Raw genomic sequence first — 26,664 nt, forward strand, 5'->3', positions numbered from 1 at the left:
GTAATGGCCTGTCACCTGTGAAAAGGTCAGAAAATGCCCCTTTTGTCTGAAGTAAAGTTGGAAATGACAGCTCTCCAGAAAACTGCTGGGAATGCTCAAATCCAAGCACTGGCAGAGCACGTGTCCTTTGCTTTTGAGACTGACTTCCAAGGCTCCTGCCTGCCACCCACCAACCTCATCTCCCTCTTGCCTGTGGCTCCCACCCAGCAAGCCTCCTGCCTCCTCCTAGTTGGCCAGTAGAGGGCACCCCATCACCATGCTCCTGGCAGCTGTGCTTTGGTGCTTGGATCAGGTGTCCCCACACAAAGACCAGGAAAGTGTTCTGATATTTGCGGTTTAACGCTCCATGGGAAAATTATGAACTTGCTATATATGCGATGATGTCACCTACATAAAAGCACACAAGGGAAAGAGCTCGAAGGAAATGTAACAAAAGGTTATGAGAATTTCCTCACTCGACACGGGCTTTGTTTGCCCATTATTTTCTATATTCTGCCAATTTCCCACAAGCACTCACTGCTCTTGTGACTGAAAAACTCTGCAGTGCTCAGTGATGGGGAGTCATCTGGAGGGGTAGAACATGGGGTCCTCACTGCTGGAGAAGCATGTGCGTTATACTTCACATGTGCTGGGACAGTGACAACGGGGGTGGGGTAGGGGGAGGGGGAACTGCTCAGCCAGTGTGAGAGGGGCTCCCCAAGTGACCTGAGCAAGGCAGCCCAGTGGGGGACAAGACTCAAGGGAAGCTCAGAATAAAACCTGAACGGATGAGTGTGGGGTGCCAGGTACCCATCTGACTTAACTCTGGGGCCTGGAGCTGGGAGACAGAATATAAAAGGCCACTGAGTGTGGGGGGCTGGGGGTGCAGCCTATGGGGGGAGCCGAGTTACCTTAAAGTCAGCCTTACAGAGTTTCTTACAGAGACCTAGCATCTCAAAGAAGAAAAAAGTAAAAAAAATTACATTCAATCCTTCCTGACTTTAATGGAAAATTCAAGTAAGTAACTACTGATTCTTCTCTTAAAAAAAAAAATCAAAGATGCTGAACAGGAAAAGAATAAAATCCAAGTCAACCTGCAAAAGATAAAAACACCAAACCCAGATGACTTAAGAGGCTCTCACAGCATGCACCCTGCCTGTAAATCAACACCCAGCCACAGAAGAGATCTGGAGACACACAGCACCATTTGCATACAGGAGGAGATCCTCCTGAAAGCCCAGCTGACTTAACTCAACCAAATTAGAATACATTTTATATTGACTATTTTGACATTTGTTTTATTTGGCAAGTAAAATAGAACTGATCCAATTTCCTTGCAGCCATTGTAAACCATAAACTGCACCCAGGTCATAAAATACATAAGCCTTATAAGCACTCTGCTGGGTTTTGCCACCTTCCAACCCGACCAGCTCCCAGAGCCTGGGACTCTTGGGCCACCTGCTGTGATAGGTGACCTGGCTCTCCCATGACAGCAAGCTCAGGACAAACACTCTCACTGTCTCCTCTGGGACAGCAGGAGCCCTGTACTTTAAGATTTTGTCAACTCAACATAAGCTAGGGTCATAAGGAAAGAAAAGAGCCTCAATGGAGAAAATGGCTCTACCAGATTGGTGTGTGTGGGATGGCCCAGCTCCCTGGGATGGTGCTACCTCTGGCAGGTGGTCCTGGGTGCTCTAGGAAAGCAGGCTGAGCAAGCCATGGGAAAAGAACACTCCTCCATGGCCTCTGCTTCAGTTTCTGCTGTCTTCCTTCAATGATGGATTCTGACTGGGATGTATAAGCCAAGTGAACTGTCTTCCCTGGGTTACTTTTGGTCCAGGTTTTTCCACAGCAATTGGAAACAAATTAGAATGGCCTTCATTCCACATGATGGGAATTAGCACCTGCCTGAGGTGACGCCCATTTCTGGGTTCTTCCAGACCACATGTCTTGGGGGACTGGCTCTATTTATTCAAGGCAATGGAGCTCCAAAGGTTCAGCCGCCCCTGCAGTTAATCCAAACTCAGAGCTAATCATGAGTACCTGATCTGACCCCACTCAGCACAGGTGAGAACCTGAAATGATGCTGACAGAAGTTATGGTGACCCCAGAGCAATGGCCTAGGACAGAGCCATGATAGCATTACCAGTCAGTGAGGAAGGCAAATGTGCCTGCCCAAGTCATGCCAGCCCCACACTCCTGAACAGAGACAGACTCAACTGGTCACCTTTAAACACTGCTCCTGGTGTGGGAGGCTGCCACCCCAAGAACTGGGTGGCCTGCACAGAGTCCAAAAGACAGAGTCCTTGGCCTGGGGTCACTATAGTAACCTCTACCTAGAGAGTGGATGCTCACCCTGGAGGAACAACTTGCAGGGGGCAGAGCAGCCTCTTGAGGGCAGCTGCTCCATGGGGGGTGGGGGTAGGGTGGCTTGGTACCCATTCTGTCCTGCTAAAGAACGACACTCACCTCTTCCTATGGAGCTTGTCAATGTGGTCTCATGTCGCCTCAACCCCCAGCAAACCATCTGCTATCCCTCCTTCTATTTGTCCATCCCTCCTCCCATTCATTTCTGCAGTCTCTCAGACTTAACTCATTATTGCTCTGTCTCTATCAGTTTCCTCAGGGATGCCATGTTTCTTATTGGTAGGAGCCTTTCCTCAGCTGCTACTCTGCAGAGTCCAGACATGTTACCCCACCAGCACCAGTGCAGTTAGCTGCAGAGTGGCTGTGCTGGTCATCATGGACTTCCTGGAATTAATTATTATTATAATGAATGTAATGCTCTGTAAACTTACTTCTTTCTAAGGACTGACTCTAGGGATGGCTGACCCATCCCTAGATGGGTGTCAGATGAGATGCTGGCAGAGCTGAAAGGGAATTCTGCCCTTGGGCCCTGACCACCTGGCTGCCACACATATCCCTGTGTGTCTATAATAAGCTCATTTGAATGGCAAACCAATTGTTTGCATGTTTGTTTTGTTTTATTTGGTTTGGTTTTTGAGACAGGGTCTCACTATGTATCCTTGGCTGGCCTGGAACTCGCTATGTTGACCAGGCTGGCAAGTAACTCATAGAGATCTGCCTGCTTCTACCTCCTGAGTGCTGGGATTAAGGATGAGAACCATCACGCCTGGGTCAGCCAGCCAAGATTGAGCCACACCTTCTGCTGTGTTAGAAATCTATAGCATGGGCTAGAGAGATGGCTCAGCTGTTAAGAGTACTGACTGCTCTTCCAGAGGTCCTGAGTTCAATTCCCAGCAACCACATGGTGGCTCACAACCATCTGTAATGAGATCCGATGCCCTCTTCTGGCGTGTCTGAAGACAGCTACAGTGTACTCACATACATTAAATAAATAAATAAAGCTTTAAAAAATAAAATCTTAAAAAAAAAGAAAAGAAAGAAACGTGAAGCATACACACATTTATAGAATGCAGAGTGCCCTTTACATACGTGGAACTCGTGGATTTCTGACCATGACTTTTTAAGGCCCAAGTTTAAACTTCTGCAAATTTTCAGCTATATTTTGCACTACTTTAGCAGATGTTTAAGTGGGTGTTTTCTAAGTTGTTGCATGGCTCAGCAGGACCTAAGACCATGTGAGTGCATGGTGAGATCCCAACCATACCTCACCTGGGAAGGTTTGGGGCTGGGGTAGAAGCGGCTGAAGACTGGGAGGGTGTGGTGGGCTGAGACGAGTCATGGTTTCTTGGCACTCTGCCCATTCGATACCAAATGCCCATGCTGTTCAGTTCCCTGCAGAAGAAAAGAAAAACCTCAATGCACTGCTGATCTTGGAGCACTGACCTGAGCAGCTGAGCCAACTGTTACCACATTTATAAGCTGCCGCAAACCCCAGGGAGGTCCCATCACCTCTCTTCATGCCCTGGGTGCTGCACCAGAGCAGAGCAGGAGTGCAGCTGTGCCTCAGAGACAAGCTGTTGTGAGGTGACCATCCTTACCCATTGAGCATGCTGGCCTGCCCACTCTGGGTACCCTGCCTTGCTTGCTGGCATATAAGCACCCTTTGCTTTGTCAAGACTTGGCCCCTCATAGCTAGGAATCACTAAAGTTGGTCTCACGCCAAGGTTAGTTGGGAAAATGGCCACAAACCATCAAACTGGAGGCTCATGGCTTACAAACCAGCACAACAAAGAGTACATACATGCCGCATATGGTGTGACAGCCACTGTGGCTGTGCCCTGCACTGCACACCTGATGTGAATGAAGCAAGCTCACCCTTGGCAATAAACAGGATCATTTCTGCTGCATATAGATCCACCCTGCTGCCCCAGAACTGTATCTATGGGACTGGAAGCGGTTGGATAGCATCTCTTCCAAAAATTAAAAACAATGATTCTATGGGTCCTGGGTGTAGGCTGGAAGGTGTTTTAAACCTGATCTAGCCTTATCAAGAGTGAGACTAACTATAGCAGTAGCAAGCCCACCCACCTTTACCGGTCTTCAGGCTGCCCGCTTCAGTGCAGCCTGTGTCCTTTCTAGTCTGAGCTATGTGCTTCCCACAGGTCAAGCACAGGCCTTCGTCATGTGGCACCTGGACTAAGTGACTTTGGTTCTAAATCCTCAACTCATTTCTCTTACTTAAAAATCATGCTTCCTCTAGGAGAGGATGCTAGGCCCAAGATGAAATAAAAATCGTACTTTCGTAATTAAAAATTATTATCAAGGAAGAAAATTCTAGTCATATATATGTATATATACATGTGTATAATTTATTCTTTAATATTTTTTTACAGTTGGGAGTTGGAAAGATGGCTCAGTAATTAAGAGCACTGACTGCTCTTCCAGAGGTCCTAAGTTCAATTCCCAGCAACCACATGGTGGCTCACAACCATCTGTAATGGTTGTGAAGGCCTGATGCCCTCTTCTGGTGTGCATGAAGACAGCAAGAATACTGACATAATAAAATAAATATTTAGAATAAAAAGTGTGGTGGTTGGCTGTCCTGCATATGTAAATGGAAGCCTTTGGAGTGATGTGTGGCTGCTCTGATAACTGCTTCCTAACCCTGTAGCTGACTCACACAGCTAGTTTAAATCAGGTCACAAAGCAAAGCAGGGTTTGTGGGTGTGGGATGGGAAGTACAGAGGATGGAGCTGAGGTTGGTGTATCCTAAGCGAGAGCTCTACCATCGAAGTGCTAATGCCCAAGTCCATCTCGATGAGAGCGCATGAATCCACAGTGAAAAGGGCTGAACAGGCTTGAGCCGAGAGACCCCAGTCTCAACCCACTAAGTGCAGTATGCATCCAGCCCCACCCCAGCCCCTCCGTTCTGACCTGGTACCTCCCTGCTAATTCTGGCACAACCACCCCCACCCCTTCACTATTCTCCCTTGAGCTCTCCTGAACTGTTCTTACTCCTAGCTCAGGCTGATCAACGAGGGAATGACCCTTCTGGGGCAGCAGTAACCAGGAAGGGGTGCTCCCAGGATCCTGAATTCTAGAATTGTGCTGGGAAGCTCAGGAACGCAGACATCTTGCCTCTGGACCCGCTTCTGAAGGGTAGCTGCAGAGAGACAGCAGTGTCATGCCTCCCTGGAGGAACAGGTGTCAGGTAGGGTCCCACCAGAGGACTGCGGGGACAGGAAATGAGGTGTTCTCATCCTTTGAATGCCAAGTCTGGCTGCTGTGTCAGCCAACAAATGCTTCCTCTGGTTTGAGCCACACTGGGTGGGGCTTCCTGTCGCTCAGGCTCTTGGGGCCCAGAATGAAGTTCTGGGATTTGCCTGCACTCAGAGCTTATGGAACAGCTGTGGGCCAGGCCCTGATCACTGCCAAGGCTGCAGGTGACTAGGACCTGATGGCCCAGTGCTTGCCCTGGTGTGTCCACAGGTAGCCTCTCTTCCCAGGATGTGCCATACTCACTCCCCTCTACCTACCCAGGTCAGCCTTCTCCTCAGAGCTGGTTCTCTTCATTTGGAAATCTTTGCTCAGTAACCCTGCCTGTTACCTTAACCGGAGTAGCTAACAGGTCATCGAGAAGTTACCCTCTAGTCACTGCCAGAGACAACATTGTTTATCTTCTTGCTCACTGCTCATCTCTCCCTTCAGAACAGCTTCTCTGTTGGGGCAGGGCCTCTCTCTCTCCTTTTCTCCTCCATCTCCTCCCATACCATCTGTCCAGTGGCACAAACAGGTTGGCTATAAAATGGCCAAGGTTGATAAGCAGCATGAGGAGCTAAGGCCCACAGTGGCCTCAGGGCAGGATGCAGAGGAGCCTGAAAGGTGACCTCACATGGAAGAGCAGACCCTAGTGTGAGCAGCTACAGTGTAAGCTGACATAGGTTGAGGTCAGAGTCAGTGATGAACACCAACACAGAGCACAGCTGAGGCTTGTGAGCCACGCTGACTTCTCAGTCTTGGTCCCATGAGTGGCTCAACCACTCTCAGGGGAGGAAGACAGCAGGTGTGGAAACATTGTTGAGACTTACCCAATAAATGTGTACTGGGGAGGTGCCTGCTTGGTCCGGCCCATGATGCGAATGTCACAAATGGCAGCTTCAGTTGAATCCCGGGGAATAAACTTAATGCATAGCCGCTTCTTCCTAAAGACCACGTCCTCTAAAGAAAGAATGACAGAAAGGTATGAGACTGGTAGAGATGCCTCTCCTCTCTCTTCAGGGCTGCAAAAGGAGAGGGCCACCTTGTCACCTGGCAGAGGAGCTAAGCTCTGCCCCCTGCCCTTGCTGAAGCCTCCTAGGGCAGGTGATGACAGCCAAGTAACAGTCACCCTGCCCTGCGCCCAGGGCCTGGCCACGACTCCTAGGCTGCCGCCATGTCCCTGCATGGCTTTCTCAGGCCACAGCCACACCCACTGGAAGGCCCCTTTTCTTTTTCATTTTTTAAATATAGAAATCCTGAGGCACACCCTATGAAGTGAGACGGCAGGGCAGGATCACCTGCCCTGGTCAGCACTGGGGCTCCAGTCTCCACACTCCTGGACATAGGGAACAAATCCCCAACACTATGTCATGTTGCCCTACCAGGAGGCATGGCTACCATGTGTCGGCCACTTCTATCAACACTTACAAGGGAACTCCTGAACTCATCCATGGTCTGAAATTCAAGTTTCTCCATCAATGCGCAATGCCCTGCCCCACCCTTTGTCTGGATTTACATCCAGAGGCTGTGCGTTCTGGAGTGGGCTGTCAGATCTCTTTTGTTTCTTTTACTCTGTAAAAGTACTCTCTCTGCTCCCCCTTCCTTTGTGGCAGAAAAAGACAGGAAAAAAGGCAAAACAACAACAACAACAACAACAACAAAAAAACAAAAAGCAAAATAAAAAAAGCCCCGTTGTTCTGCCCTTGTCCAGGAGCACATCAGAGCTGGCTAGCTTTGGCCCAGTGCAGACCTGGGTTTCCACCCTCCTGTGCACTGCTCTGCCTGTGGCTTTTTAGGATGCTCATAGCTATGAGCCACACATCGGTTCTAGTTTTCAAAACATCGATCTCCTGTTGTGTCACTCCTTCTGCATTGATGAGTTCACATTCTTCTGTCTAAAACATGATTTTTCTTCACCAACTCTTTGAGCCTATGAAGCGGGCTGTGGACAGGAAGGAGAGCCGGTGTGTGGCTCTTCACAGTCACTTGTTCAGTCTGGGCACAATGGCTGGTACTCCAACAACTGGTGACAGTGCCCATTAGCTCATCTGTGGTTCTGAACTTTTCCCAACAGTCCAAAAATCTTTCAGTTGGACTTATGGTTTTTTAAATTTTTTACCATTTTTGAAATTAAAATATAATTATATAATTTCCCCATTCTTTCCTCCCTATACCCTTCCCATAACAACCTCCCCCTTTGCTCTCTCTTAAATTCATGGCCCCTGACCTATTTTTCTTTAATTGTTGTTACATATATATTCCTAAATACATAGATGCAACCTGTTCAGTCTGTATGATGTTTCTTGTGTTCACACAGTTCCAGCGCCTACCACTGAGCACTGGATAACCAATCAGCGGGGCTTTTCCCTGGGAGACTATTTCTCCCACTCTCAGCATTTCCATTATCTTAGTGGGTTTTGTTTGAGGAAGGGTCTCATTATGTAACCTAGATCAGCCTCAAACTTGTCATCCTCCTGTCTCAGCATCACAAATACTGGAATTACAGGTGTGTGTGTGCCATGTGATCTATCTCCATCTGTGTTAGATGCCCTAGCTCTGCCACTGCTGGCACTGGCACCTCAGAAGTCACTTAAACCCTCTGGGTCTCGGCTTTGCCATCTGTACAAGGGACTGTCCAGTGGAAGCCCACTCCAGAGCAATTCTGGTAAATGTCATGTGGTAATGTGGCTTCTTGGCCAGTTCTGGGCACACAGTAAGTGCTCAATAAAGAAAAGCTAGAGACCCTGTCTTGTTGCAGGCAGGCAGGCAGGCAGGCAGGCAGGCAGGAGGGTGGTCCTGTGGGCCTATAGAATCAGAGTGCTATTGGGTCCTTGCTAGGTTTTAGGAAAAGGCAATGCTGAAATGCCCAAATCTTATGAGTTCTTTCCAAGAAGTGAAAGCAGAGGGCCACATGGCCTCTTCAAACTGTAGAAATGTCTCTAGTCCACATGGCAAACATCATCCTTGAGGCAGAGATGGTGTCCTGGAGGACGGGGTGCAGAGGCAACCTGCCACCATCAGCTCCCAAGTTCAGGCCCTAAAGGATATGCACTAGAGACCTCCTGTGAGGTAAAACTCAGGACAGGTATTATGCCTGCCTTTGCCACAGCTATGGCTCCATGCCTCCATCTGCAGCCAGCCTGGTAAAGACCAGATCCACTCATTCATTACACATGCTTAAGCAGGCCTCATTTTAAGTAAACATATTATACATAGTCAATAGAAATGTGTTCAGTCATGCTAATGAACACAGGGAGAGTACACAACACTTTACTAAAACAAACAGTCTTCCAGTGTTTAAGTGCTGTATGGACTGCAGCAGGCTATATTTTAAATTAATTACAGGAGTCTCATCTTTTTTGGCTGACTTCATGAAATCAAAGCTTTAAGTACTCTCAGGAGATACTGAGCTGACCATGAGGCTCTTGATCCCCTGGGAAGTCTTTGAGAAATGGTCCTTGACTGGAGGTGCTTACACCCGTGATGCAGAGCACAGGACCCACTGGGCAGCAACTGGTGCAACCGTGGGGACTGGTTTCCCTGTCAGAGCACAGGCCCACAACAGGGCCTCCTGACTGAGCTCAACAGACAGAAATTCAAAGTAGGAAATCCCTTGTGGCTATGCCACATATCCATACAAAAGACATTACACATCAGTTAGCTGTCAAAAATGAACATCAAAGAAATATTTAAAACTTTGAAATCCTCAGGGAGAAAACAGACCAGGGTTGGATACAAATCAACAAGGCGATTTTAATTTGTAAGCAGAGACCTCACCTGAGAAGAGGCAAAGCTAGTAAGCAGACATTTACAAAAGCCTGAAGGCTTGCTAATAAGTAGCAAGCTATACATTAAATACAGTTTAAATAGTAAAACAAAATAAGAGGCAGCGCACCACTATAACAGGTCTGAGCAAACAAAGCGACCTTAAGGCAGTGAGATATCAGCTTGGCAGTAAAGCTTATCCTGATAGAACTCATTCCACTGGCAAGTCCCTGTGTGTGATGGAGCCTGGGATGAGCTGGAGATGGACCAGTCCTGCCATCTTGTCCTCAAGGAACAAGAGAAGTAGCAGAGGCATGGGAAAACTTGAAAGGGACCAGGGTGCTCCGGCAACATTACCAGGCAGGGAGCTGCTTGGAGTTCTACAAGCACAAGCAGCAGAGCTGGACTACTAGGGCACAGGAACTAAAGTCCAGGTTGGTCCCACAGAGGATTCGAAGGCAGACAGGGCCCTTCTCTCAGTTTCCCACTTGGGGTCCAGACTCAGGTCCTCTTGTTTGGGCAGCGAAGCACTTTATCTACTGGGTCTTTTTGCCAGCCAGCCCAACATGACTATGTGTCTGTGGGTATGTATGTGCATGTGTGTGTTCATGCATGTGTATATATGTGTGTATGGGTGTGTTCTTGCTTTTGGCTAAGATGTAGTCACTGTGTCTTTTATTTCTCATATTAAAACAGGTCTAACACCCATCTCTACAGAGATCTCCTAAAGGTAAAGTGACATCATGAGGCTATAGCATTTAACATGGGGCCTTACATGAAACATAGCAGATATCAGTGCCTAGTATTCGTTGCTAGGATAAAACACCATGACTAAAGGTAACCTGAGGAAGAATGGGTTTATTGGCTTACAATTCCAGGTTAGAGTCCACCACTGAGGGAAAACCAAGGCAGAAACTCAAGCAGCCAGTCATGTCCACTATCAGGAGCAGAGAGAAACAAATGTGTCCTTGCTTCCTCCCTCTGCCTCAGGCAGCCCAGAACTTCCTGCCCAGGAAAGGTGCCATCCACAGTTGGCTCAGTCAGTTAACAATCATGACAATCCCCCGCCACCCAAACACAGAGGCCAGGTAATCCTTTACTTGAGACTCCCTTCTAAGATGACTCTAGGTGATGTCAAAGTGACAGTTAAAGCCAACCAGCACCATGTCATTTTGCTAGGATACAGCCTGGCGAGCAACTGAATCAGCTAGTGAGGGCCACTGCTTTGCTAAAATAAGTGCCATTGGGGGTGGCTGAGGAGACATGGAAGCTGCTCAGTGTGAAAATGGCAAGCAAGTACTGCTCCAGAAATGTTCACATCATGGAAATTTGAAAAAAAAATCACACATATATAATATAAATAATGACAAAGAACAGGGTACAGAATTCCATAAAGGAATCTCACCGATGAGGATCTCCGTTTTCTTATTCCCTGTTTCGATGCTGTGGAGTGGACTCATGAGTAATTGTAGTGACAACTCTGGGGTTTTGGTTTCTTAGAAAAAACAGAAATATTCTAAGAATGTGTTTTAGTTTTAATCCCAGGTGTAGGGATCTGACTTATGATTTGCCTTGTGCTGTAGGAGAGGTGTGGCTTAGCCAGCTGAAGATAGTTTCTTTAATTGTGTGACGTGTGGAATTCTGGGAAATTTTCAGAGGGTACATAAATGCTAGGGCCCCTAGAGGCAGGGTTGGTGGCTGTTGGCCACCTTCATGGAGATTGGTTGTGGTTTGTTAGTAGCCATGGTCAAAGAAACAAAAGGAAAGAAATTAGATGCAGGGATCTTGATCTTTCTCTCTCTGTCTCTATCTCTCTGTCTCTTCCTCTCTCTCTGTCTCTATCTCTCTCTGTCTGTGTCTCTTTCTCTCTGTCTCTGTCTCTCTCTCTCTCTCTCTCTCTCTGCCTCTCTGTCTCTCTGTCTCTTTCTTTCTCTCTGTCTCTGTCTCTGTCTCTGTCTCTTTCTCTCTCTTTCTCTCTCTCTCTCTCTCTGTGTGTGTGTGTGTGTGTGTGTGTGTGTGTTTGTGTGTGTGTATGTGTGTCTTTGTGTGACTATGTCTCTCTCCTCTCTTCTTCTTTCCCTCCAATCTAGTGATAGGGTGAACTGGGATAAAGGTCAGGAAAAGAACCCACAAAGTAGCAAAGATTGACTACAAGTACACAAAGCTTCCTGGCACTATCTCACCAGCCCTGCTATTATAACCAGCACTCAGGATCAGAGCCCACAGCACCCACATGGTCCTGAAGCAGGTTCTCCATTTTCCACAGTGCCCTGCAGCTTAGCTTGGTGCAATGTAACTCAGTGGTTGAAGCATCTAGTCAGATTTAAATCTTGGATTTGTTTTGTTCTGGGTTTGGTTTAGTTGTTGCTGTTCTTGTTTTGTTTTTTAACTATACAGGGTCTCATGTAGCCCAGGCTCAGAACTTCTATGTAGTGAAGAATGACCTTAAATCCTGATTTTCCTGCCCCTATCTCCCAAGTGTTGTGATTACAGGTATGAGCCACCACATCTGGCTCCAATTTAGGTCTTGCATGCTCTAACTTGAAGTCTTTCTGGGTCCTGCCTCTTGTTCACTCTGTGAGCCCTAGACCAGGCACAGAGCTATCACGGGGCATCTTTTGATCTCTACCTTCCCTCCCTTTTGCTTCAGAGTCTTGTGCTAAGCTTGGCTTCAGCACCAGCTGAGGACAAACCAACTGTCCCTAGACTCAACTGCTCTGTTCTTGAGTGAGGAGGCATCAATCTAAGACTCTGCTCACTTGCAGGCAAGGACTCACACACTGTTCAGACACACAGAGAACCAAGGTGGATGTCACAAGTGGCAGGCTTCCTTCACCATCTACAGGAAGCTTCCTCACATATTTCCAGAGAGAAACACACACAGAGTATTTGAAAGCCCACCGGATGGAGGAGGCTGCCCCCAAGGCAAGTGCACTAAGTGCAGACTCACGTGTATCCACCGTCTCTTGGATGGGAATGAAGCCCACAGGCAACGTGTCCTTGACATCGATGAGCTTCATGTCCACCAGCACATTCCCCAAATGACTCTTGGGAAGAAAAGACAAGATGCAGACTGTGAATTGGAACTTGCCTTAGTCTGCTTGCAGTCCTGGCTTCAGGAAGTGTATTTTAACACAGTGGCTGCTGCAGCTTTACCACAGCAAGTTAACTGGGGAAGTTGATACAAGCATCTAACAGGGACTCTAGTGCACCTCAGAAAGGAGACTTCATCCGTAGAGTCTCAAAGCCACTCAGCAGAGGGTAGGTGTGCATACATCCCTGGACCCCACCACTTCTCAGGCTCAGAGTGGTTTAAATACGGGAGGTTCTGGGATGCTTGCAAGAGAGGAGCTGCATCTAAACTGAATAAGGTCTGATCACACACCTAAGGGGCTGCTAGTCACAGACGGACAGTTTTCAGTTACAAGATACATTTTACAAAATCCCAAGAATCATAAACTAACTGAATGGCAGCCTGGCCACCTCCGTATCCCACTCCTTCTGAGATACCTCACTAGGGGAGCTCTTAGGAGCTCCTATTTAGTGCTGGCAGAGGGGTCCGCAGTGCACAGTTTCCATAAAGACATCTTTTGAAGATGGTCGGTGGCGCACCATTCTATAATTACAAGAGAGAATTCTTCACAAACATGCTGGCCTTTGCAGCCTTCACTTCATGCTAGAAAAAGCTCTTAAGAAATCTGCCGTACATCTTAAACATGAGGGCTGCTGTGGAGATTAGATTCATGTCTTCAGAGCCATCTCAGCCTCATCAGAGCCAGTTAAGGCAAGAATAATGGGCTCCCAGCCCAAATCTCTCCTGTTAGAATTCCAGCAATGTGCTGTGTGTGCCCACTTTGCAGAAGCACTGTGTCCCTTGCACATGCTTATTTCCTTTGTCTGCAGTCCTGGACTAACATCTAAGGGGTCAGTCCAGGCTCTGTGCCCCTCCCCCAGGAACCTCTCAGGCCAGTGTTCCCCTGTTGTTTAGAGATGGACCCAACTTCATTTCTGGGCTTGGGGAACTCTGTCTCCACCTCCATCTTTATAGCCCAGGCATCTCTGAAATCCACACAGGGAGTATTGGCTTTCTGAATGAAGCCAGACACTTTCTTTAAGACCCTTTTAACTTCCTACTAATTTATAATTGGACACTGTGGTGATGTGAGTCAGAATGGCCTCCACTGGCTCATATATTTGAATGTTTAATAATCAGAGTGGCATTATTTGAAAAGGATTAGGGGTCTGGCCTTGTTGGAAAAAGTGTGTCACTGGGGGCGGCCTAACATCTCTCTCTGAGTTGGGGATGAGGATGTAGCTAAGGACACAGCACCATGTGTGCTGCCATGCTCCCTGCCAAGATGACAGTGACTGTAAGGAAGCCTGCAGATAAATGCTTTCCTGTCTAAGAGTTGCCCTGACTAGGTGTCTCTTCACAGCAGTAGAACAGTGACTAAAACAGATCTTATGAAGCATCCACCCACCTACCACCTTGAAAGACATCTTTAAGAAACTGTACACGATGGGTCCTGGCTGCCACCACTGAATAGGAACCAAAATGGTGTTTGCTCCTTTTGCTCACCCAAGTTGGCATAGTCCTTGGCACAAAGTAGGGACTCAATAATTATTGGCTAAATACATTAATGTTTGTGGCAAACTTTTCAGCAGTGTGGGGTGGTAGCAGTCAGAAACTGAATCAGACTTTCTCAAATGGCAAATCGAAACCACATCGCCAAAATTCCCAAAGTTTATTATTAGTTATTAGAGCCCATAAATAATAAAACATGCCTCAAGTTGAAATTCGGAAGTCAGAGTGGCAGGTGCAGCCTGTGACCAGCACATCCGTGACTGTACGATCAGACATCTGTCCTTCTCTCTCAGTGTCCCTGTGCTTGCCAACAGTGCTCAGGTGGCCAGGGCTCAGGAAGATAGTATGCACTGAGGTGCGGCATGTGGGGAGTGGGCCCTCTCTAATGTGGAATAGACTCCTAACTACACATAAAGGCTGGGCCCAGCTGGGAACCGTGGGAGCACCAGCTGCCTCCGGAGCAGCTCGGTCTAATCGACTGTCCTCTGTTCCCTTCCCCTCCCCACTCCCCTGCCCCAGTCAGCTGTTCTTCTATGTCATCACTGCTTCCTGCACTGAGAAATTAACAACTGGGCATGCTCTGCTGCCCCATAGATGGATGGGCTTTCATCAGTATCATGTTGACTGTCTTTGGCTTGACACGCGGGATTCCATGGAAGTCAACTGCAACCACTTAGACACCTCACCCTCCCCACTCTTGAAACAATGCCTTGATCCTAAAGCCAGAGCATGGGTGGTGTGGGCCACTTTACAAGTGTTGGGAAACCCTTCCATGCATACACATGGGAGGCTGCCCTGTTGACTTCCTGCAGCCTGAGGGTGTGTCCCTCTTCTATGAGGCTGCCAGTCTGCCGGATTCCCCTACTCCCTGCCTTTTTTTATATATCATAGGCCTACAACACCATTAATTTTCCTGGTTCCCCTCCCCCACCTGTGTTCTCTTTCATTTCCTCCTCATAAATATGAAGAACGTATTCCCAATCCTTGCTGAGCAGATGATTCATACCAGGAGCCCGACATACACTGACTCAGGGTATTTATATTGTCTCTGGTAGCCAGTATTTGCTAGTATACTGTAATTATTTTTGACAACTTTGCATTTAAGGTAGCCACAGATAACCAACTTAATATTCAAATGTTCATAAATCCTTCTGTTTAACATCCTCCCTACCTAATCTATGCACATTATTATTACAGGTAACACAGAAAGTGCGGGGCATGAAAAGTGCAATTAATCTCACTCCTTCCCAGGAAGCGATGTCACTCTCCAGCCAGGTTTCCATATTAATGGCCTGATTGGGGGAAAGGAATTTAGGATTCAAAGGAAGCTCCCCAAACTCCTATGTTGGGAGTCTCAAGTCACCTAATTAAGACTTGGCCTGCTCTGGAGATCCCACACCCTCCCAGATGGTTGTAAAATGGTGCTCTGCCAAGCCTGTGCGCTGACTATAGACCAGGACAGACAGGCAGCAGCCACCAATAAGGATGTGCCTAGCTCCCGCCTCACTTAAGGGCAGGCAAGTGGGCTCTGTCATTCCCCAAAATTTGATCCCAAAGCAATTCTATCCCCTGGTTTGTCATTTGGATGCCGTACAGGCCATCCGTTCCTCTTCTGGTGCTAAGGATGGGATTGCTAACATCTTTCCCAAGCACTAGACACACTCACACACCTAGGCTTCAGCTGAGGGCAGGGGCTTCTCTTGCTGCCCTCCTGGCAGCCTCATCACCCCCAGAACCCAGCTACTGTTGGTGAGCAACATGTTTTCTGGCAGTTCCCGGGGCTGAATCCAGGGCCCCATGCACACTAAGCAAGTGCTCTACCACTGCCCTCAAGCTCAGGACTGGGTTTTCTATAATCCACCCCAAACCAATGAGTCCAGTGCCTTCCCTGAACCACAACAGACTTGCTGCCCCAGCTCCCAGGGCTTCATGAACTCCTGCCTAGAAGAACAAAAGCTCACAGATTCAGCAGTAAATGTAGCAGGTCCCTATGTAAATGACCCAAGGGACCACAGTTATCCTCTAAGGCCAGCCACACTGCCCAGGCTGTGGTGCTTTTGAGATGAGTACACTTAGCCTCCAGCTTGTGGGGCTGTCAGGGGGCATTGCTAGAGGAGGTTAACACTGGGCAGACTTTGAGAGTCAAATGCTAATAGCACTTCTAGCTCTCACTCTGCTCCCTGGATGGAAGCTCTCAGAGTCCCGCTCTTATCACACACTGCCATGCCTCCCTGCCATGATAGATTTTTATCCCTCTCCAAACATATGCCAAAACATCTTTCGCCTTTGATAAAGTTGCCCTGGTCATGGAGTTCTATCATTAGCAACAAAAAAGTAATGTAGACAAGGCATTTGACCAAGTCTTCAGGACTTGGTCCTGAGAGCCCAGCAGCAGTGCACCCACTGGTACTCCACGGGAAGCAGTGGTCAGCAGACAGAGCAGAGACAAACAACAGGAGGGAAAAGCAGAAATGGCTTTCTAAAGGCATTTGGGTAGACTCCTGGGACAGAGGGCCTGGGGGTGCGGGTGCACAAGGGTGCAAGTGGGAAGGATGTGAGATAGGTCTACTGATAACCTCAGGGCTCAGCATCTGAAAGGATGACACCACACCTGCTCTGTGGAGTCCCCTCAGGCTCCAGTGAAGCCAAAGCACCTGTGCAGACACACCACAAGCCCTGTGCAGGTACCTACTCTGGCTCAGCTGCCACCATCCTCTTACTGACAATGCATTCAAAGGCCGGTGTTAAAATATTCCCCTATTCAGTCATAAACTCTATATGTTAAAGCAGCAAAGGTATTGTTCTTATAATTAGAGGGAACTTAATAGGATGACTTCACCCCTCATCCTGAGCATGCTAGGAACAATATTCAGAACAAAAGGTTACCAATGAGCAACAAGTGCTGTGTGACCATATTACAGTCCACATTCAGAACTGCTGAAAGGAAAGATCTGGACCTGGCAGAGGGGTCCCAGGCTGGGGAGTTATGAAGAGACAGACTGTGAGAGAAAAAGAGGCTGTGAGGGAGAAAGAGGCTGTGAGGGAGAAAGAGGCTGTGAGGGACAGAGTCTGGGACTGACCAAGAGGCTGTGAGGGACAGAGTCTGGGACTGACCAAGAGGCTGTGAGGGACAGAGTCTGGGACTGACCAGGAGGGTGTGAGGGACAGAGTCTGGGACTGACCAGGAGGCTGTGAGGGACAGAGTCTGGGACTGACCGGGAGGCTGTGAGGGACAGAGTCTGGGACTGACCGGGAGGCTGTGAGGGACAGAGTCTGGGACTGACCAGGAGGCTGTGAGGGACAGAGTCTGGGACTGACCGGGAGGCTGTGAGGGACAGAGTCTGGGACTGGCCAGGAGGCTGTGAGGGACAGAGTCTGGGACTGACCGGGAGGCTGTGAGGGACGGGGAAGTTGTGAGAGAGAAAGAGGCTGTGATAAAGAAGGCTTCTTTCATTTTTCTATTGGGCATGTCTTATATTGTTGTGCTTTTAATTTTCAACTACAACCTATATTACCATTATAATTACACTTAGAAATTGGTAAAAATGTTTCCAAAAATAAGTATCTGAATGAGAAGAGATAACTTATCACCTCCTCCAGACGGTCATCTCAGGAAGAAATGAGGTCCAGTCCCATGTTGGCTCACTGGGAACACTTTTGAAGATAGCTTTAAGGTTCCCTGGTTCATGTGTTCAAGTACTAAAAACCAGTATAAAAGAATTGTGCACAAGGAACTACTTCTCCGTAATGACGAGCTGCCCCGTGTCACACAGAGGCTCTTTAGAAATAAGGCCACGTCATGTCTGGGAACTGTCATGGGTCAGCGGGTGTCACGGCCCCTCCACTGAGCTGGTCTGCCCTTTGCCAGGTGCTATGCCCAGTGTCCCTAGCATACTCTCCCATCCTGTGTGTCCTGGGAGCTGTCACTGAAAGCACATCGAGGGAAACTTCCTGGTGTCCTTCGGAGAACACATCTTAATGGAATTCACTGTGCACTTGGGGATGTGGTTAATAATGTTATTAATAAATGAAACACAGTGCTGGCTGCTGATTCTACCCTGTTCATTGAAACCATAGATAAATTAATACAACAATGAACATAAACCACACACGAAAGAGAAGAAGCCCCAACCAGAAATGTAAATGAGTCCTGCCCACTCAGCAAACAGGAACCACCACCAGACTCACATTTTCTTTTGAAAATGATCTTGTGAAACACAGGTATCTGGTAACCTTGGACTTGAATAAGCCGTCCTTCCAGAGATCAGCATCCACACCATCTGCTGTCTGCGCAACCTGCAGCAGAGAGATGGAGAAGAGGGTCACAGGTAAGATGAGATGGAACCGGAGCATGAGCCTGAAGCTCCTCTACCTGTTCCAATTAGCACAGCCCCAACTCTCCTGGCATCTCATTAGTGAGCCACACTCTGCACCGGGAAGAACACTTCCAAAAGGGAAAAGGGGAGACTGTGAAAAATACAACTTCTAAAAATACTGTCCCCGGGGAAGGCATTGATTAAAGACACCCTGACAGAAGTGGTTCTAATGAGCACAGAATAGCTTTTGTTGTAATGGACTGGGAAGGGACTGGTGGCCCGTCAGCACATTAGGCTGTTTGTTGCTATTTACATGGGGGCGGACATAGGGCACAGAAGAAAGCCCCATGGGGTGGAAATGCACCTGCAAGGGGCACCCCCTGCAGTGTGGATGATGTGACCTCCTGCCCACAGGAGTGAGCCAGAGGGAGCTTCAGTCAGGGGTGCTGTGGGGGCTGGGGCGGTAGGTCACGAAACTGGCTCCACACTACATCTTCTTGATACAAGCTCCCAAAGTGGAATTCAAGGTCAGAAACTACATCATGATAGGAAAATAAACTAGACTCAGTTGATTCCATTTCTGGTCTCACTAGGAAGCTTCTTCTCAATTCTCCTTCAGGACACAATCCTGAGTAAAGTGAGCCTTTATTTGCCTCACTGGGCAGGCAGTACTAGCATGACATCCAGGGTTGAGGGCCGGGTACATGGAATTGACATGGGGACCTGAGAGAGGACCCAACAACTCCCTTCCTACCTCACCCAACTGCCCAACATCACAACAGACAGGCAGGCGACCCAGGGAGCAGATTCACCCGTGGGCACAGACATGGAACGGGCTTCAGGCAGCCCATCCTTTGATGGAGCCACGGCTGTGCTTCTCAAGTATACATGGGGAAACAGCCTTGAGCCTAATGAGCTCCTGGCCTTCATGGTGGACAGCTGAAGGTAGCTCTATTCCCATGAAGGACCTGTAAATGGTCAACCACCTCTTAGACACGCGCAGTTCTCACTACGCCCCCAGGCCCACCACAGCTGCCATCATGGAAGCTGCCTCAGAAAAGTCGAAGGCCAGCCAACAAGAGAAAAACGTTTATTTCTCAGACTGACTGTCAGTTAGCAAATCTGAGGGTAAAGAAAAGAAAGGTCACTATGGCAAGAGGAACCCAAAAGTCGCATGAGAGAGGCTCCAGAGAAGCAATGGCAGTGGCCTTAGCCACAGTCACTGCTGCACTAGGCAGGCACTTTTCAACCTACTCACACAGAGTTTCAGGTTAACCTGAATATCTCCCCCAAGTCAGATGAGCTAATAGTCTGTGGGACAGGGAAGAGGACAAGGACCCCGACCAGGGAGCAGGCAGCATGGAACGCAGAGGCAGATCTGAACTTAAAGCCAGCAGCTTCAGAGAAGCCATGGCCTATGTAAAGTGGGCATGCTGCCTTCCCCAGGGGCCACGGGGGATGCTGCAGATGCAAGGCACTCGCTGGCGAGCACCTGCAAAGATGACTCTGCCCTAGACTAAATGTGAGGATGCTCAGGTTGGTGTGGAGCCAGGCACTCAACACAGTGTCACACCACCACTCGCGAGTCCTAACTTGTCCCACAGCAGTTATTTGTGATCTCTGGTCCCAAGATTCCTGCATCATCCCTGGGACTCAATCTGTCCTTTCAAACATGGATCTTCTCCTACCATCTACCAGGACCAGAAGGTGCCACTCTGTGCCAAGCATTGTGCCTGACAGAGGCTCAGTGGATGCTCACTAAAGGAATGGGTGAGCAAGGCGACCACTCAGCCAGAGCTGTAAGAAGCCACGCCTTGTGCAGCCTCCTTAAGCAACACTGCTCCCAGGACTGAAGCCAGCAAGCAGGAGGCTCACCCACCCTCCACTTCCCAGCTCAGCACTCTCCAAGGCACATGCTGCTTAATACTGGGGCAACTTCCCTGGACATTGACCTCAACAGGGCTGCTGCGGAGTGCCTCTAGCTCTGAAGGAGGCTGACTTGTCCTGGGAGCAAGCCCAGGCTTGGAGTCGACAGGTGCCCAGAGGACACCAGTTCCTTTAGTTGTACCCAGTGTCTGCCCTGTCACAAGATGTGACTGACTGCCAAGTGGAGACTCATCAGACATCTGTGACACTGCCTTACAAGGGAGACAAGAACATGAAACATAAAGCAGGCAACTCAAGAAAGAAACCATATCATCAAACTACTGAGATACAGTAGCAGAGAAAACCAAACCAAACCGAACAAGCTCAGCCTGGCAGAGCAACCGCTGCAGGGAAGTCCAGAAAGACATCTTTCCTCATAAGCCTTTGTCAGGGTTTCATGATTTGCTCTGCTTTGTATTTTTAGGTTTTTGTTTTGTTTTGAGACAAGGCTTCACTTTGTGGCCCAGACTGACTTTAAACTCTTATTTATTTATTTACTTATTTATTTACATCTCAAATGGTGCCCCCCATCCTGTTCTCTCCTCTCAGAGTTCTTCCTCCCAAACTGACTTTAAACTCTTGACAATCCTCCTGCCTCAGCTTCCTGAGTGCTAGGTGTGAGCCAGAAGCTTTTACTCTTTAAGATGGGGTCTCTTTGTAACCCTAGCTGGCCTGAAACTCACTATGTAGGCCTCAGTGGTCTCAAATTCACAGAGATCTGCCTGCTTCTGCCTCCTGAGTGCTGGGATTTAAAGGCATGTGCCACCACCGAACTGTGCATGCATATGTTGTTTTGTTAAAGGCACATTCTAATTTGAAGAAGTCAGAGAGCTTGAAAAATGACCGCAGCTGTGGTCTGAGAGTCACTGGCCCTTCTAGTGGCACTTGATCTCATGCCTTGCTAGATGGTATCAACACATTTCCCAACTAGTGATTATGTCTGGTGGCACATGCTAATGATTCCAGCCTTCACCATTGCCAGCATCCACCTTTGAGTGCCCAGTGTTGGAGCTGCAGAACCCAGGGAATCCTGGGAGGGCTTTTTTTTTTGACATTTGATAGGCCTCAGGCAGGCTTATCTGGAATACAGAAGGACCCAAGCAGACAAAGAGAGCAGCTTTAAAGACAGCCCAGCTATCATTGTGCTGAGGGAAGCTGGGAGCAGCAGCTAAGTGTTTGTATTAGTCAGGGTTTCTATTCCTGCACAAACATCATGACCGAGAAGCAAGTTGGGGAGGAAAGGGTTTATTCAGCTTACTTCCACATGGCTGTTGATCACCAGAGGAAGTCAGGACTAGAACTCAGGCAGGTCAGGAAGCAGGAGCTGATGCACAGGCCATGGAGCGATGTTTCTTACTGGCTTGCTTAGCCTGCTCTCTTATAGAGCCCAAGACCTCCAGCCCAGGGATGGCACCACCCACAAGGGGCCCTACCCCCTTGATCACTCATTGAGAAAATGCCCCACAGCTGGACCTCATGGAGGCACTTCCCCAACTGAAGCTTCCTTCTGTGATAACTCCAGCCTGTGTCAAGTTGACACACAAAACTAGCCAGTACAGTGTTGAAGGCTAAGATGCAGGTACACTTGAGGCACATTTGGAGGCATGGCAGTGCTGACGGTTTTGCTTTGATGGCAGAGGTGTGAAACTGTACTATGGTTCAGTGTCTCCTCCAAAGTCCAGACTGGAGTGTGGCCTCCATTGTGTTGTGAGGCTGAAGAGATGGGGGCTAACAGGGTGCCTAGGCCAAATGGGCACTGTCCTTGGAGAGGAACTCATGATGTCATTATGGATAGGTTGCTGTGGCAGGGGGTGTTCACCTCATACATTCCCTCTGCACTTCCGTCATCTATGACATGTGCAACATTAATCTACCACAAGAAAGCCCTTATAGGACATGGCTCCTCCATCTTGGGCTTCCCAGACTCAAGACCCCAGAGCCAAATAACTTCCATTGTTCAAAAACATCCAGTCTGTGGATGCTACAGCAGAATATTATAGCAGCTGAAAACAGCCTGAGACATAGCAACAGAAATTTTCATGCCAAACTATTTCCTTATTTCGTAAGACCTGAATTAAAGGGGGTGGTGCTGAATGGTTTAAAAGATCTCTATATCCAGGTGCCACCCAGGGTGTCCTCAGGCTCTTCAGAAGCCCAGAGAGAGGTGAATGCCATAGGTTACCAGGCCAAGGAGACAATGGAAAGGTCAAGCTCACTGAACTACACCCTAGGGAGAGAAAGCACATTGGTCCATCTGAGGCCTGGATGTCCTTTTCCCTCAGTTTCTTCTCACCATACATTATTTATTCTCCTTAAATCGTCAGTGTAAGTAATTTATGGACCACCACAGTGCACACAACAAAGCTCTGAGGAGATAAAATTACTTAGTTATAGATAAGGAAACCAAGGCACAGAGGGTGTTGGCTGCACAAATACAGTATGTTCACAGCATGGCATATGCCTATGGGGCTATGCCCAGGATATGTTAAATAGAGGGAAAATCACTTATCAAAAAGCACACGAGAGAATATGTGCTGAGAGCATTCATAAGGCAACAGAAGAAGGCAAACATTCTAGTCCACAGGCAGGTTACCAACATCAGCCAACAACTGTGCAGAGCCACGCAAAGGGTGAGCAACCCCTAGCCTTGGCTAGTTATTGATCTCAAAGGGGCTCTGTCAAACTGATACTAACATTTAAAGCATAGGCTGGTACAATCAATGCAAAGAGGCCCTAAGAACAGACATAACCATCACTGCTGTGTGACAAGACGGAAGGCCAGCGCCCAGTGTGACGCCTCTGTGGGTAGAGGCACTTACTGTCAAACCTGAGACCCTCTTGGTATATGGAGGAGCTGACTCCCACAAGTTGTCCTCTGACTTACACACACACACACACACACACACACACACACAAGGGAGAGAGAGAGAGAGAGAGAGAGAGAGAGAGAGAGAGAGAGAACACTCCAGAGTGAGATGATATTTTGGCACCAAAGCTTGAGAACACACACATGTCCCATGAGCTAGGAATTCTGCTTCCAGGCAGACTCTGGGAACATGGTGAGTTGTTCATTGTCCCTTCACTAAGGATGCCTGGCTTCTTGGCTTCTAAGGCTGTGCTGCCGAGGGCTGATGAGGAGAAGGGTCTCACAGACCATATGAGGCACATTCATCACAGGGAAAGACATGTGATAAACACATATATGAACGCAAGTTAATACAATGCCTTACATTAAGTTTTTTAAAAAGATAACTGGCAGCAACATAAGGGAACAGAGATGTGTGCTCTGCAGCAGCTCAGCCTGGCTTCTGGATGGGAAGAAAGTGACCTGGAGATCAGCAGGGAGGGAGGGGGGAAGGGAAGGGAAGGAGGGAGCCCCTCCTGCAGAGATGGAGGAGCCAGGTGAGGGGCCAGTCTGTGCTTTCACTGGGGCTCTGTCCATAAAAACAAACAAGAGGAAGAAGTTTCTTACAGGCAGTCTAGGAATGATGGCTCATGAGATCCAGTTTTGCATTTTTAACAGCTGTGGACAGAAAAGGACCTAAAAACTAAACCACAAAGCATGGTTTGGCTCTAACAGCTGAGCCTGGGGATGTACAGAGATACACAGGCTGGGTGGTGGCGACCTGGAATGGCTCAGAAGCCTCAGCAGGGAAAGTATGGGGACTGGAGTTTAGATCATCAGAACCCACGTAAAAGCCACATGGATGTGCAACCCAGCCTGTCACTCCAGCTCAGTGAATGGGAGGTGGGGTGGGGGAATCCCACAGCAAGCTGACTAGGCACAGGCTAAAACTGCAAGCCCCAGATTCAGTGAAAAACCCTGCCTCAATACATAAGAGGGAGCGATCAAGGAGAGCAGCAGAGCACACATGCACTCACACACAGAAACATGCAAACACACACACACACACACACACACACCACAAATTCATGCAAATAAATACATAACCATTTTAAACCATTCCTTTGCTTTGCTAGTGTATGTCACATTTGTTTGGTCATGAATACTTACAGCTTTTATGGTAAGACAACAATTGTAAGCTTTACTTGATGGGGTGAGAAATTGAAAATCTGCTGGACTAAAACTTGAGAAAATCCTGTGAATGAATTGGTGCCCAGCTAAGGCCGGCTGAGGAGGAGCAGACCCTGGGGACCCAGTTCACACTTGTGGTTTCAGGAAGGCCCACCCGCAACTCAAAGGTGAGTTTGGCAGACAGGGCAATGGGACGTGGGGGGGGGCAGGAAATTCTGCAGACATTCCAGGGGCAACTTCTGGCTGATGCTGTGAAGTTCAAAGGCTACCACTGTGAACAGTGGTAGCTTGGTTGGTCTGCAGAAGCCTCACATCCTCCTCACATCAGACAAGGCTGAGCCCGCCAGAAGGCAGGGAGCGCGACCCCGGTAAAATCAAGGGCAGGCTGTGCCCCTGGCTCCATCATGGACTCCAGCTGCTTTTGTGTCCATTCATAACTTTGGTTTCTGCGTGGAGAACTTAGGTCAGCCATACACCTTCTGCTGAAATGATCTCTCAGAAATGAATGCCTGGCTCTGTCCCGGAGACTGGAGTTTCTGCCAGCCTCAGAGTGGGTTTCTCTTCCACAAGGCACAGGGCACCTCAGCCCTTGCATCCTTCATGCCCTGGCCACCTGCTCCTCTTTGTTCTTTTCTCAGACATGTCTTTTCTACCTTTGCTCCTGCCAGCCCCTAACACAGCTCCATGGTAGAATGATCTTGTTGTCTAGGCTGTGGCTGAGAGACCCCGATCACACAGCCTCTGTGAACTCAGCAGGCAGAACCAGGATTTCTGAAGTGAGTGGAGCTGAGTTCAAGTCCTGACTCTGCGGCTCACAGACATTTCCCAAAGCCAGATCTGTTACAAAACCATAACAGACCGACAATAGCAACCATTGCATGGACAGATGGGACCCCGCTGGCACTGTAACCTGGCACGGTCACTGTGGAAATGGTAGGGTAGTTCCTCAGGGTATCACCACAGGACTTGGCAGTTCCTCCTCTGAGTATATACTCAAGAGAACTGAATACATGTGTACACAACATGCTCATGAGGTAAGTCACTGAACTGTGGAAACAACATAAATGTCCACTGACAAATGGACATCGTGATGTTATCCACAGTGGAATATTACTGGACCACAAAAAGGGAATGAAGTCCCAATATAACCATATTATATGAAGTCCCAATATAACCACACCATAGAAGCACTATGCTAAGTAATACAAGAAGTCACAAATCACACATTGTGGCTCTGCTCTCCTATAATGTCCCAGAGGTGACAATCCTTAGGGATAGAAAGGAATGAGGGGGTCGTTGTCAGAGGGAGAGGAGGTAGGGAACCTAGGGGAGCTAGGAACAAAGATCTACAGTTAGATATTGGTAATTGCTGGGAAGCTCTGTGTATATTCTAAACTGGACTGAACAGTAAACCCCAGAAGGATAAATCATAGCATATGAACTGTCAATAAAGCACTTAGCAGGAGACCTGGCACAGGGTACATACTCATCATCTTTGGCCCTCAAATCAAGGGTCCTATTTTATCCAGTGGATGCTTTCCCAAGCACTTAGACTTAAAGCCCAAAGACTTAGTAATATGTACTCAGATATTTGCCAAATGGCAGAATTGAAAAAATGGAACATGGGCAATGGCAAGATTGGTGCTTGGCATGGCAGAGGACACACAAGGCAGCTTTCCTCACTCAGAGCTTAAGTGTCAGCTAAGTAGCCTCTTGTGCTGGGCAGGATAGAAAGTAGCAAGCAGACCCATAATCCCAGGAGAAACCCTGGAGGTCAGCAGTGCTCGAGGCTCCGAGGAAGCCCTTCCTGGCAGAAGCAATTACACAGAAGTCAGCAACTAGGACTCAGGAGAGGAGAGGCTGCCAAAGGGAAAGGGCCTGGCCCAGAAGTGCCTGCTTTTTACCACACCCAGGTGGCCAGGGCAGGGCCAGGCTCCAGGCTCCACAGAGCTGTGGGAAACGGTCTGATGGTCTAGAGAGTTCCTCACAGCTAGTGAGCATGCCAAGGAGACCATTCCTCTTGGCTCTGGAGCATCCAAGGACCCAGAGGGTGGAGCCTGCACAATCAACAGCACAAGGATACTACTGCAGCCTCCACAGAGCAGGAAGCTACATCAGGCAAAGTGCGAAAACTTTCGGCAGAAAATAGATCTTTGCTTTAATAGAAGGAACTATTAAAGAAATAGACATGTGTACAAGGGTTCTGATTTATTTATTTTTATTTTTTAACAGACTTAATTCGTTTATTTTTCTTGTATAAAAACCCTTATGTGGTAGCCACAGCTGGAGCCTGAGTCCTCTGAACAGAGACTCTGGTGTGAGTTTTCATAAGAGGATCAGTGAATTCCTGATAAGGAATCTTGGTGAACACAGTCTCTCTCCAGGGGTCAGGTAGCTGTAGGTCTTGGAGATGGCATCAAAGGTGGCCTTGG

The 26,664-nt window shown here is 48.3% G+C and overlaps 1 protein-coding gene across 4 annotated transcripts in view; it reads right to left on the reverse strand.

The window, feature by feature from the left end:
* Nucleotides 1-26,664, reverse strand: part of Mvb12b (multivesicular body subunit 12B) — a 163,512-nt gene that overhangs the window by 95,199 nt on the left and 41,649 nt on the right. For all 4 annotated transcript variants that reach the window (XR_004118528.1, XM_031369922.1, XM_031369925.1 and 1 more), the window contains 4 exons: nt 18,143-18,250; nt 12,320-12,416; nt 6,435-6,564; nt 3,616-3,738 (listed from right to left, as the gene is read on the reverse strand). Coding sequence is in view for 3 of the 4 variants with exons in the window: in XM_031369922.1 (XP_031225782.1) it covers nt 3,616-3,738; nt 6,435-6,564; nt 12,320-12,416; nt 18,143-18,250 (458 nt within the window). In the remaining variant the exon portion in view is untranslated. The remainder of the gene's footprint in view (nt 1-3,615; nt 3,739-6,434; nt 6,565-12,319; nt 12,417-18,142; nt 18,251-26,664) is intronic.

This window comes from Mastomys coucha, unplaced genomic scaffold, assembly GCF_008632895.1.
Source record: "Mastomys coucha isolate ucsf_1 unplaced genomic scaffold, UCSF_Mcou_1 pScaffold15, whole genome shotgun sequence".
Classification (NCBI taxonomy): Eukaryota; Metazoa; Chordata; class Mammalia; order Rodentia; family Muridae; genus Mastomys; species Mastomys coucha.